Source organism: Babylonia areolata, chromosome 34 (genome assembly GCF_041734735.1).
Source record: "Babylonia areolata isolate BAREFJ2019XMU chromosome 34, ASM4173473v1, whole genome shotgun sequence".
Taxonomy (NCBI): domain Eukaryota; kingdom Metazoa; phylum Mollusca; class Gastropoda; order Neogastropoda; family Buccinidae; genus Babylonia; species Babylonia areolata.
This window is the reverse complement of record NC_134909.1, coordinates 20,036,685-20,049,130: the sequence shown is the minus strand read 5'-3', so window position 1 is coordinate 20,049,130 and position 12,446 is coordinate 20,036,685. Positions and strand designations below refer to the sequence as shown.

The window sequence follows — 12,446 nt, the reverse complement described above, 5'->3', positions numbered from 1 at the left end:
TGTGTGTGTGTGTGTGTGTGTGTGTGTGTTTTGTTGTGTGTGCGTGTGTGTGTGTGTGTGTGTGTGTGTGTGTGTGTGTGTGTGTGTGTATGTGTGTGTGTTGTGGTGTGTGTGTGTGTGTGTTGTGTGTGTGTTGTGTGTGTGTGTGTGTGTGTGTGTGTGTGTGTGTGTGTGTGTGTGTGTGTGGTATGTGTTGTGTGTGTGTGTGTTGTGTGTGTGTGTGTGTGTGTGTGTGTGTGTGTGTGTGTGTGTGTGTGTGTGTGTGTGTGTGTGTGTGTGTGTTGTTGTTGTTGTTGTTGTGTGTGCGTGTGTTTGTGTGTGTGTTGTGGTGCGGCGTGGTGTGTGTGTGCGCGCGCGCACGCTCTCTCTCTCTCTCTCTCAACATGAGCAACTTACTAAAGATGAAACGTGTATCACTTATCTGAGTGCAATTAATTGAGCAGGTGTTGATTTACGATGTGTACTATTACTGAGCTATTACTGTATATACCTTGATAAGATGTGTTGTCTATGAGTAACCTTTTGACGTTCTTTTTCTGGAACCCCTTCATGATGACAGGCAATGACCGATAAATGAATCAACTATCCGTCCATCCACCCTTCTCTTTCTCCCCTTCCTTTCTCAGCTGTCACAATCCCCTTCCTGTCCCTTCTCACCCCCTCTCTCCCTTCCTCTCTGTCTGTTTTACTCTCCTTCGCTTCCTCCACCCCCCCCCCCTTCTCTTCCTCTTTTTCTCCCTCCCTTCTTCTCTCTCTCCCTCTCTCTATCTGTGCCGACCTCATTACGCTTCTTACAAACTTCCATGCAGTTGCAGTGTTGAATTATCATTATTATTTTTTTTTCCAATTTTTGTGTGTGGCCAAAACGGTTCACAACACACACACACACACACACCACACACACACACGCACACACAGAGAAGCACACAAACATGTCGGCACCCGTACACACGTATTTATTCTCCACTGATGTTTGCATGTAATGTATACAATAAACGTCATAGAATAAAACCAGTGTAGTATTATTGTGCAGTCCCTTCCCGAGGGACAATAGTTGTTACAACAGTTGTCACACACACACACACACACACACACACACACACACTACACACACACGCACGCACGCACGACGATGACGACGACGACAAAAAGTACCACTGGTTGTGTGTGGTTACGCCACATTAGTGCGTGCGTGTGTGTGTGTGTTGGGGAGGGGGGGAGGGGGCTGCATGTGTTGGTAGTGTATGTTACTAGCCTCTGTGTGTGTGTGTGTGTGTGTGTGTGTGTGTGTGTGTGTGTGTGTGTGTGGTGCGTGTGTGTGCGTGCGTGCGTGTGTGTGTGTGTGCGTGCGTGTCTGTGTCTATGTGTGTGTGTGTCTATGTGTGTGTGTGTGTCTATGTGTGTGTGTGTGTGTGTGTGAGAGAGAGAGAGAGAGAGAGAGAGAGAGAGAGAGAGAGAGAGAGAGCGCATGCGACGTCCACAGAAGCGATATTTACCGCGAAACTGTAATGCGTTTGGAAAGCGAGGGTTGTTCGTGTGTCAACTGTTATAAATAGAAAATCAAAAGAAGAAGAAAAAGAAGAAAGCCCTCACACACTCACACACACTGGCTGGTTAAGGGTGGAGATTTTTCCGATCTCCTAGGTCAACTCAAATGCCCAGAACCGCAGTTGCCTGAACCCAGGTCGTGTGTACACGCACGCTGAAGATCAAATACGCACGTTAAAGATCCTGCAGTCCATGTCAGTGTACGGTGGGGTATGGAAACATGAACATACCAGCATGCACACCCCAAAAATGGACCCGAGTATGCTAATCAACACGGCAGGGTAAAAATGGTTATACATGGAAAAGGCCCACTCGAATAGTGTATACGAGTGAACGTGGGAGCTAAACCCATGTACGATGAAAAAGAACAGGACCCTCTGCAGAGAGATGGGATATGTTTATGATCATATTAAAACATGTACTGATTTTGATGTGGTAAGGGTGAATTTTAAAGAAAAACAACGCCTCTGTTTTGCTATAAATAACTGAGGCTTCGTTCATATTTTTCTCTGATTTTTTTCTTTCTTTCTTCTTTTCTTGTTCTGTTTCACCACGTTTATCAAGAAACACAGAGCATATGGCGGCATTAAATTAGTTTTATTTTCCTGCAACACATCTGCTTGGGGAGGGGGATTACGTTACTGTGGGTTTGTTGTCGTTCTTTTCTCTCCCCCCCCCCTCCCCCACAACCCCCCCCCCCCCTTGTTATCGTTGCACAAACGGGTTGGCTTGGCCTTCAAATGTCAGCAGAAATTCAGCATGACGATAAATGTGGCTGTTATGTCACGCTGCAAAACGCGATGCTTCTGATCATAATGCCACTATCGTTTTCCACTTCTTTTTTTTTTCCTTACTTTTTTTTTTTCTTTTCTTTTCTTTTTTTTTTTTCCAACAACATCGAACACGCACGAACGAGGGCAGGTGTCTGCTCTTGCACGCGCACAGAACTCAGCCACTTCTTTCTGTTCCGTACATACACTATTTCTCTGTCTGTCTCTCTCTATGTCGAATGATCGCAACATTCTAAACGTCATGTTGTGCTTAAAAAGAGACAGAAACAAAAAATATATGCAGACACACGGACGGAAGGACAGTGGGAGGGAGGGAGGGGGGAGGGGCAGAGAGAGAGAGTGTGTGTGTGTCCGGGTCATAGACATGTATTTGATGTAAAAAAAACAACAAAAAAAAAACACGAAAAACCTAGTGAATTGATCCTTCTAACAGAATTACAGTCAAGGCTGGCGAAATTTGTTCACGAATGTTTCTCTTCTTGATATGCTCATATTCATGTTTCATTGCGTCTTATAAACTTTAAGGGTTTATGACAATACAAAGTATTCTATTCTATTCTATATATCTCAGTCCTCCGGGTACCCTTTAACAGACTGACAGAGACACACACACACACAGAGTGGGGGGGGGGAGGGTACAGGGAGAGAGAGAGAGGGGGGGGGGGGGACAGGGAGAGAGAGACAAAGATAAAGAGGCAGAGATGTTGGCGTTAATCTTGTGGAAAATAATGTCATGCATCTCTCAGTACTATGGAGAGAGGGAGTGGGAAGACAGAGAGAGAGAGAGAGACAGAGACAGAGAGGAAGAGACCAGTGAGACATTGTGACAGAGAAAGACCTCAGACAGACAGACAAGACAGACCTCATACAGGTAGACAAAACAACAAAGATATCGAGAAAGACCAGGATGGCGTTGATACAGTGGAAAATAATGTATCAGTTTTTTCACACAAACAGGCAGAGACACCCAGAGAAACAGAGACAGACGGACAGACAACAGCCACAGTCAGACAAAGAAAACAAACGAAGCTCGTGCACGCAACCAACCAATCACAGCATGCACGCGCCTGAATGGAAGTTCAAGGAGCAATGACAATCTCGTGCACCGCACGTGGGGGAAAAAAAAAACGTCACAGGAATCTATAATTATCCTATCTGGCTAAGTAAAGTGAGATCAATACAGAGACTCGGGTTGAGAAGCTTCTTTCTGCAACCAGTGGCTTCCACTGCTTTTTGCGTGTGTGTGGCGGAAGGGGCGGGGAAGGGTGAGGGAGGGTGGGGGCGGGGGGCTGGAGGGTCGGTGTGCATGTGTGTGTTGGGGGGTGGGGTTGGGGGTGGGGTCGTTGTGGTGTGTTTCTGGGGATGGGGTGACGGTGTGTGTGTGTGTGTGTGTGTGTGTGTGAGCGCACGCATCATTTATTATGTGTTTGTGCTTGAGTGTGTTTTGCTGTGTGTGTGTGTGTGTGTGTGTGTGTGTGTGTGTGTGTGTGTGTGTGTGTGTGTGTTGGTGTGTGAAGTGCTGGTGTGTGTGTTGGTGTGTGTGAGTGGAGTAGGGTGTGTGTGTGTGTGTGTGTGTGTGTGTGTGTGTGTGTGTGTGTGTGTGTGTGAGTGTGTGTGTGCGTGGGTATGTGTGTGTGTGTGTGTGTGTGTGGATATGTGTGCATGCGTATGTATGAGAGCGTATATGTGTGTGTGTTCGTGCGTGCGTGTGTTAGTGAGTGTGTCTGAGTGTGACAGTATGTGTTTGCGCGAGCGCGAGTGTGTGTGTGTGTGTGTGTGTGTGTGTGTGTGTGTGTGTGTGTGTGCACATACATGCGCCTATGTAACTGCCCATGTGTGAGATTAAATTAAAGTTTAAGAGGGTAGAGCGAGAGAAAAGACACACACACACATATATATATATACATATATATATATATATATATAGAGAGAGAGAGAGAGAGAGAGAGAGAGAGAGAGAGAGTAACAGAGACAGAGAGTAACAGAGACAATAGACAGAGAGACAGAAAGACAGAGAGAAACAAAGAAAGACACCGAAACCTCCACAGACAAAACGTTCCAACACAGACAGAAAAACCAGAAACGAACAGAACAGCTGAGCGCGTAACCACTGGGCCACCGCTCCAGTTAACGAACTAATCTGACCCATTGCAATAACAATGTCCGCCACATCCACGAGCGCACGTTCACGTCGAGCTGGGGAAGGCGGGGGGGGACAACCACCAAGCAGCACTCGGCGAACTGATTAATTTATGCGCTCGCGACTCATCAACATAGTTGTGATGGTGAGAACGTGATTGTCAACCACACGCCAACAGGCAGATGTTCTGCAGCCATCATCTGATTGCTCCGCAGACGAACGAACGAACAAGCGATCTGTGTAGTGTAGGTTTTGCACGCTATACGGAATTGTTTTGTTGTGTCGTGATGGAAGGGGTTAATCCGTGATGGAAGGGGTTAATAGATTGAGAGAGGTGTAGAGGTGTGTGTATGTGTGTGTGTGTGTGTGTGTGTGTGTGTGTGTGTGTGTGTGTATGCGTGAGTGCGCGTGTGCCTGTGTCTTTGCTTGTGTATGCATGTTTATGTGTGTGAGAGAGAGAGAGGAGAGAGGAGGGAGAGAGAGAAAGAGAAGAGAGAGGGAGAGAGAGGAGGGAGAGAGAGAGAAGAGAGGGAGAGAGAGAGGAGGGAGAGAGAGAGAGGAGGGAGAGAGAGAGAAGAGAGGGAGAGAGAGAGGAGGGAGAGAGAGAGGAGGGAGAGAGAGAGAGAAGAGAGAGGGAGAAAGAGAGAGAGGGAGAGAGAAGAGAGGGAGAGAGAAGAGAGAGAGAGGGAGAAAGAGAAAGAGAGAGAGAGAAGAGTGAGGGAGAGAAAGAAGAGAGAGAGAGAGGAGGGAGAGAGACAGGGGGACAATACAGGTTTACTGGAAGATGGAGGATGAGGATTGGAGTGGGGAAGGGGGAAGGGGTAGTGGAGGTTGGGGTGAGGGTGTGGGTTGACTGAAGGTTGTTTGGGTCATGTTGTGTTTTCGTGGAGATGGGTTGAGGGTGGGGAAGGGATGGAGGAACGGGAGAGCGGTTTGGGAAGCCAAGACGACGTGAAAGTAATGGAATAATGTGATTACGTTCACGAGACAGCGCGTCCATCTTTCATTCACTTACTCCATCTGTGTGTGTGTGTGTGTGTGTGTGTGTGTGTGTGTGTGTGTGTGTGTGTGTGTTTTATCTTCAGTTTAACGTCTATTCACTGTAAGTGTTTTTAGACGGAAAGGAGTAAAGTAGTGGATAAAGGAAAGGGAGTGCATGTGAATATTAGTGTAAAAAAGTGTTCATGTTATGCATCAGAGGAAAGGTATTATAAGAAAAAGTCTAAAGTCTGTGTGTGTGTGTGTGTGTGTGTGTGTGTGTGTGTGTGTGTGTGTGTGTACGTGCCTGCGTGCATGTGTGGTGGTGGTGGTGGTGGTGGGGGAGGGGGGCGTCTCAATGTTCTTGACAGTGGGTATCAGTCTGTTTCTTCTTCTTCTTCTTCTGCGTTCGTGGGCTGCAACTCCCACGTTCACTCGTATGCACACGAGTGGGCTTTTACGTGTATGACCGTTTTTACCCCGCCATGTAGGCAGCCATACTCCGTTTTCGGGGGTAGTCTGTTTCTATTTGAAGACTAAGAAAACAACTGCCAACATGTCTTCATGTGTCCTATTGTTTTTCATATGCATTGACACAAAACTGAAAACAATTAAAAGTCAAAGAAAAAACAAAAGAAAACAAAACACGAACATGGTCGTTCGGCAGCTCTAACCAGTTGACTGGTTTTATTCTCTCATATAAAATCTGTCTTGCCCCAGTCTCGCTTCAATCCGTTTGCAGAGACTGAGAGGAAGAATAAGTTCTCGAGCTGCAGCGTGACGTCAATTTGACGCATTCGTCATCGACGTGTTTTGTTGTCATTTACACCGGCAATCATGGTCTGATTCATCTGCAGTGTCTTGAATGGTAAGCGTAAACATAGACTTTGATTTGCCTGAACGTATGGCTTAACTGGCAATCCCAGTAATTATTATTCTGTCTTGTACGTGAAGCGTTAAATTTGTTCAAACCATGGCTTCCAAATTCTAATGCCACATACTTTTTCCTCTCCTTATATTCCTTCGCAGGCTGGCAAATTGTATAGGTTATTTATCTGTGTGTGTGTGTGTGTGTGTGTGTGTGCATTCATGTACGTGTGTATGTGTAATGATAAATCTATGTATATGCATGTGTATAAACTAAGCGTTGGCAGATGTGGTGTAGCTTATAAAGTTATATGGATTTGTCCGAACGCACTGATGCCCCCTTGAGCTACTGATGCTGTATAAATGTATGCATGCATCATGCGTTCGATTATTAGGGATATTAATGTTACTTATGTACATATGCATTTAAACACGTTCGCGCTGCTGTTGCTTTTAAATTCCACACAAAGGTCGAAGACTGCGAACTATTCTTCAAGCACACACACACACACACACACACACACACACACACAAAAACAACAACAACAATCTTCAAACAAAACAAAACAAACAAACAAAAGAAGAAGAAATTTTAGGCTATTTTCCCATCCATCTCTCCCCCCCCCCCCCACTCCCCTCCCCCCCGCGTCTTTCAGCTGCCGAAAGGAGGAAGAATAATGGGGTTGGCATCACACCGAGGGAGGAGGAGGCGGGTGTGGCGGAGGGAAGGTAGTGTGGTGGCTGGGGTAAGCAGATGGTGGTGAGGGGTGTGGTAGGTAATCAATGGTTGTCCCCCCTTTTAAGTCTGTACTGCGCGGTGGAATACTTCGTATGTCTATGTATATATTTATATATATATATGTAATGATATATATATATATATATATATATATATATATATGTACTGTGCACGTTAGTTCAGTGATTGACTCCGCATCAAAATTGAGTAAAAGAACGTAAAAAAATAAATAAATAAATAAAATAAAAACCGATTCGAAATCCACTGAAAATGGGTTACAACATCCACTAATGGTAATATAGTTTCAAACACGCACTGACAAAACTTCCCGGTACAATAGGTTCCTGAATTCAGGATGCCAAAATCAGTAGGATTGTACCATACATATGTACGGCAAAGTCTTGTTTCCTCTTGCCGAGTGGAATGGTTGGTTCGCAGCCCCTCTGACTGTCAAATCCAATTTCCTACCGGGATCAATAACCCTTCCCGAGCTTCTTCACTGTGACGCTGCTACAGTGCTGTGCCGGGATGCACGTGTCGTTCTGTGTTGTTCCCGGCTGAGCTGTGCTGTGCTGTGCTGTTATGTTCCGAATGATGCGCTGTGTTGTTCTGTGTTGTACAGTGTTGTAGTGTGTTATTCTGTACTGTTTAATGTACAGCTGTGTTGTTCTGTATTGCTTAATGCTGTGCTGTGTTAGTCTGTATTGCACAAGGTTGTGATGTGTTGTTCTGTATTGTGCAATGTAGTACTGTGCTGTATAACGTTATGGTGTGTTATTATGTGTTGTACAACGTCGTGCCGTGCTGTGTTGTTTTGTGTTCTACAGCGTTGTGCTGTGTTGTTCAACACTGTGATGTGTTGTTCTGTATTGTGCAACGCAGCACTGTGTTGTGTAATGTTCTGCTGTGTTGTTCAACGTCGTGATGTGTTGTTCTATATTGTGCAATGTAGCGCCGTGTTGTGTAATGTTCTGCTGTGTTGTACAACGTTATGCTGTGTTGTTCTGTGTTGTGCAACTTTGTGCTGTGTTGGTCTATGTTGTCCAGCGTTGTGATTTGTTATGTGTTGTGCAATGCGTGCTGTGTTGTGTAATGTTGTGCTTGAAGTTCAACGTCGTGCTGTATCGTTCTTTGTTGTACAAAGTTGTGATGTGTTGTTTTGTATTGTGCAACGTAGTGCTGTGTTGTCCTGTGTTGTGTAATGTAGTGCTCTGTTGTGCAATGTTGTGCTGTGTTGTTATGTATTGTGCATTGTGGTGCTGTGTTGTACAGCTTCGTGCTGTGTTGTACAAAGTTGCACTGTCTTGTTCTGTACTGTACGTTGTAGTGCTGTGTTGTACAGCGTTGTGACGAGTTGTTCTGTGTATTGCTGCTCTGCTGTGTTTTGTACAGCATTGTGACGTGTTGTTCTGTGTTGTACAATGTTGTGACGTGTCATTCTGTGTTGTACAGGGTTGTGCTGTGTTGTGCAACGTTGTGATTTGTTGCTCTGGATTGGCCAATGTCGTGCTGTGTTGTGTAATGTGCTGTGTTGTTCTGTGTTGTGCAACTTTGTCATGTGTTGTTCTATGTTGTACAGCTTTGTACTGTGTTGTACAATGCTGATTTGTTGTTCTGTATTGTCCAATGTAGTGCTGTGTTGTGTGATGTGTGTTACACAACGTCGTGCTGTGTTGTACAGCGTTGTGCTGTGTTGAGCAATGTTGTGCTGAGTTGTATAGCGTTGTGCTGAGTTGTTCTGTATTGTGCAATGAAGTGCTGCGTTGTTCTGTGTTGTGTAATGTTTGCTGTGTTGTACAACGTCGTGCTGTGTTGAACAATGTTGCGGTATGTCGTATAGCGTTGTGCTGTGTTGTGCAAGGAAGAGCTGTGTTGTACAGCAATGTTCTGTGTTGTTCTATGTTAGTTACTGTTGTTCTGTATTATGCCAATGATGCACTGTGCTGTTCCGTTTTGTGCTGTGCTCCAGTGTTAGCAACAAGTGTGCTGCACAGTATACAATTGAAGACAGGGTGTAGACTTTGGTGTGATGTGGTGTGGTGTGGTACTGTGTGGTGTTGTATGGTGTGGTAACGGTACGGCGTAGTATGATGTAGTGTGTTGTGTTGTATGGTGTGGCACGATGTGGTGTGGTGTGGTATGGTGTGTGGTGCAGTGTAGTGTGGTGTGGTTTGATGTGGTACAGTGTGGTGTGGTGTGATGTCTTATTCAAATTCTGAGTTCTGTTGGGTGTGTGTGTGTGTGTGTGTGTGTGTGTGTGTGTGTGTGTGTGTGTGTGTGTGTGCACGCGTGTGAATGGCTGTAAGAGAGAGAGTGTGTGTGTGTGTGTGTGTGCGTGTGCGCGCGCGTGAATGAGAGAAAAAAAGAGAGAGAGAAAGAGAGAGAGAGAGAGAGAGAGAGAGAGAGAGTGTGTGTGTGTGTGTGTGTGTGTGTGTGTGTACGTACAAGTTTGAATGTGCATGAGAGATCGTGTGTGCACGCGCGTGTGTACGAGAGAGACAAGCCCGAGCGAGCGTGTGTTTGTGTGCGTGCAGGCGCGCGTGTATCACATTATGTATGTTGGCCAGCGTGTGAGCTACTGAGCCAGACAGACAGACAGACAGATTGCCAAATTGGCAGACAGTGTCTCAAAGTCAATGCATAAGTGTGTGTGTGTGTGTGTGTGTGTGTGTGTGTGTGTAATCGTCCTCGGTCGTTCAGTTCTCAGTGACGCCGCATACTGTAATATTCTGTCAGTCTCCAAGCCTGTGGAATGGGAGGCGGGTGGTGCAGGGGGAGGGGGAGAGGGGGAGGGAGGGAGAGAGAGGAGGAGTGGTGTGGCGGAGGGGAGGGGTGAGGGGGATGGTTCACAATGAAAACGTCTGTTGCGTCGCCGACCGACGAATGCGATAAGTCACACACCCGACACGCACAGACAGACAGACAAACACACTGACACACACACTGAGCCGACACGCACACATTCACACACACACACACACACGATAAACGTCACGCATTGCGGCGTTAAACTGCACTCAGCTTGACATGACTGTGTAAAACGGTGAAGAAGGGTTTACATCTTATCCATCCCCCCCCCTACCGCCCCCCCCCCCTTTATAAATATATATATGTATATATACAGATATATATATATATATAGTTTTTATCTATCTTTTATTCCATTTCATTTTTGAAGACGACTGCAAAGGGTTATAATTCAAAATTGTATCGATCAGTTTGAGATGGCGGTGTACGGCGGTTAAATTACAGGCTACTTATAGCCCGGGCAGAGAATTCATTAACAATTCCTGGCGACGAAATGACGTCATAATCGCGAATCTCCCTTGTCCATCTTTGCCGGCTAAACTCAGTGACGCTGAGAAAATCTCTCTCAGAGCAAACAGCCATTGTCAAACTGATCTCGGCAGACAGATCTCCCGAGTTGTCTCCCGAATGATATAATCATGATGCCAACCGGGCGAAGCAACCCCTCCCCCCCAAAAAAAGAAAATAACGCCACAGATGACTTGTGTGTTTCGATCTCTGTGAATCATTCTGATCTAAAAGCTCCTTTTTTTTTCTCCACTGATTTAAAAAAAAAATCCAAACAAATGCCCTTTGAAAGTAACTGTTAGTCAATGGTCGTCACTCATCTGCATAATTCTTGATAATCACAAGACAGCAAACAGCTCGCTCGGTCCAGAGACCCGGCTTGTCGCTGGCTCCTTGGGAAAAAATAAAATAAAATAAAATAAAATAAACTACACACGAGTGTCATTTTCTTCTACTCAGTTTTGCGAGCTTAAGCGCGAGAGTAGAGACTGGGTTATTTGGTTTGATTTTTGTTCGTTTGTTCTTGGTATATTTTTTGTTTTGCTTTTTTCCTTCCCCAAACTATGAAACCACCACTGTCTCAACAAATGCTTGCAAGAGACCGGCAAATCGGAACAGCAGCAGCTCTGACTGAGCAGCGGAGGGGACAATCTTGGTCAGTCAATCAGCCAGTAGCGCCGAAGCAGCTAGCACTGGCATCGATTTTGCACAAAAACCCAGACCTGCCACAACCGAACAGCAACAGACTCCCTCCCCCCCCGGGCAGACGACATGAAAATCTTATCCCCCTCTTCCACTCCAAAGACTCCACAATGGAAAAAAAAAAGAAGCCGTACTTACCCAGCAAAGCTGGCACAAGGAAAAAGATAGGCGTCTTCTTCATCGTGTTATGCAGCCAAAGATCTCTCATGTACTGTACGCTTGGTGCCGGAGCATGCGTTTACCTCTCTCTCTTTCTCTCTCTTGTCGTCTTTCCACCACTCACAGTGAGGGGAAGCAGAAGACAGGCGCACTTCTTTCACAGAGAGTGAGAGAGAGGGATGCGCCTCGTGCTGGCGCCGCGCGCGCACCCTGCCGCCACCCCGTGACTCATCCGCACCTGCCTCCGCCGGCAACAAAATAGTCCCTCGTGTTACGCACGCTCGTTCCTTTCAGAACGTGGGTTCGTTCAAACTGTAAGAGGGAGAAATTCTCTTGAAGACGTTTCCACAACGGGGGGAAAGAGTTTGAGGTGGTTTGAGGAAGAGGACAGGTCTTTTTGTAACGGAGCCTGTCGAGTTGATAATTTCCCACGCATGAATAATGTGCACACATTTCATAATGAGTGTCTTGCTTCCCAGAGCCGGCGGCCGGCGCGCGGGTTGTGGCCCCGGAATGTTCTGGAACTTGTTACCTCCACAAAACGGACCCCCCAGCTCTTATATATATACATATATATAATGTGTGTGTGTGATATGTGTACACACACACACACACACACACACACACACACACACACACACACAGACTGACACCGGCACACACACACACTCATCATCGGTATATATATCTATATCTATATATCAGTCTTCCCCCTTCTATTCTACCCACGTCTGAATATGCCAACAATGCCTAGTCACAAGCGTTACAAGTACCGAGTTTTATCTTTTGGTTTGGTTTTTTTCACTCACGTTGCATATGTTACTCAGTGAGCACTGACCATTTTTGACTCACTTGTGTAAACAAAGTGAGTCTATGTTTTAACCCGGTGTTCGGTTGTCTCTGTGTGTGTGTGTGTGTCCGTGTGTCTGTGTGTCCGAGTCCGTGGTAAACTTTAACATTGACATTTTCTCTGCAAATACTTTGTCAGTTGACACCAAATTTGGCATAAAAATAGGAAAAATTCAGTTCTTTCCAGTCATCTTGTTTAAAACAATATTGCACCTCTGGGATGGGCACAAAAAAAAAAAGAATGAAGCCTAATTATATGCAAACTGCATTTACTGTTATATTTATATTTTTTGTATTCTCTAAACTTGGCACTTTGATCTGATATTCTGACACAACAACAAGAGCAGTCATTATTATC

At 45.6% G+C, this 12,446-nt stretch overlaps 1 protein-coding gene across 1 annotated transcript in view; it reads right to left on the bottom strand.

The window, feature by feature from the left end:
- Positions 1–11,349, bottom strand: part of LOC143277646 (neural cell adhesion molecule 1-like) — a 78,432-nt gene extending 67,083 nt beyond the window's left edge. The window contains exon 1 of the mRNA XM_076582537.1: positions 11,219–11,349. Within this exon, the coding sequence (XP_076438652.1) occupies positions 11,219–11,288 (70 nt within the window). The 5' untranslated portion in view covers positions 11,289–11,349. The remainder of the gene's footprint in view (positions 1–11,218) is intronic.
- Between the last annotated feature and the right edge of the window lie 1,097 nt (positions 11,350–12,446).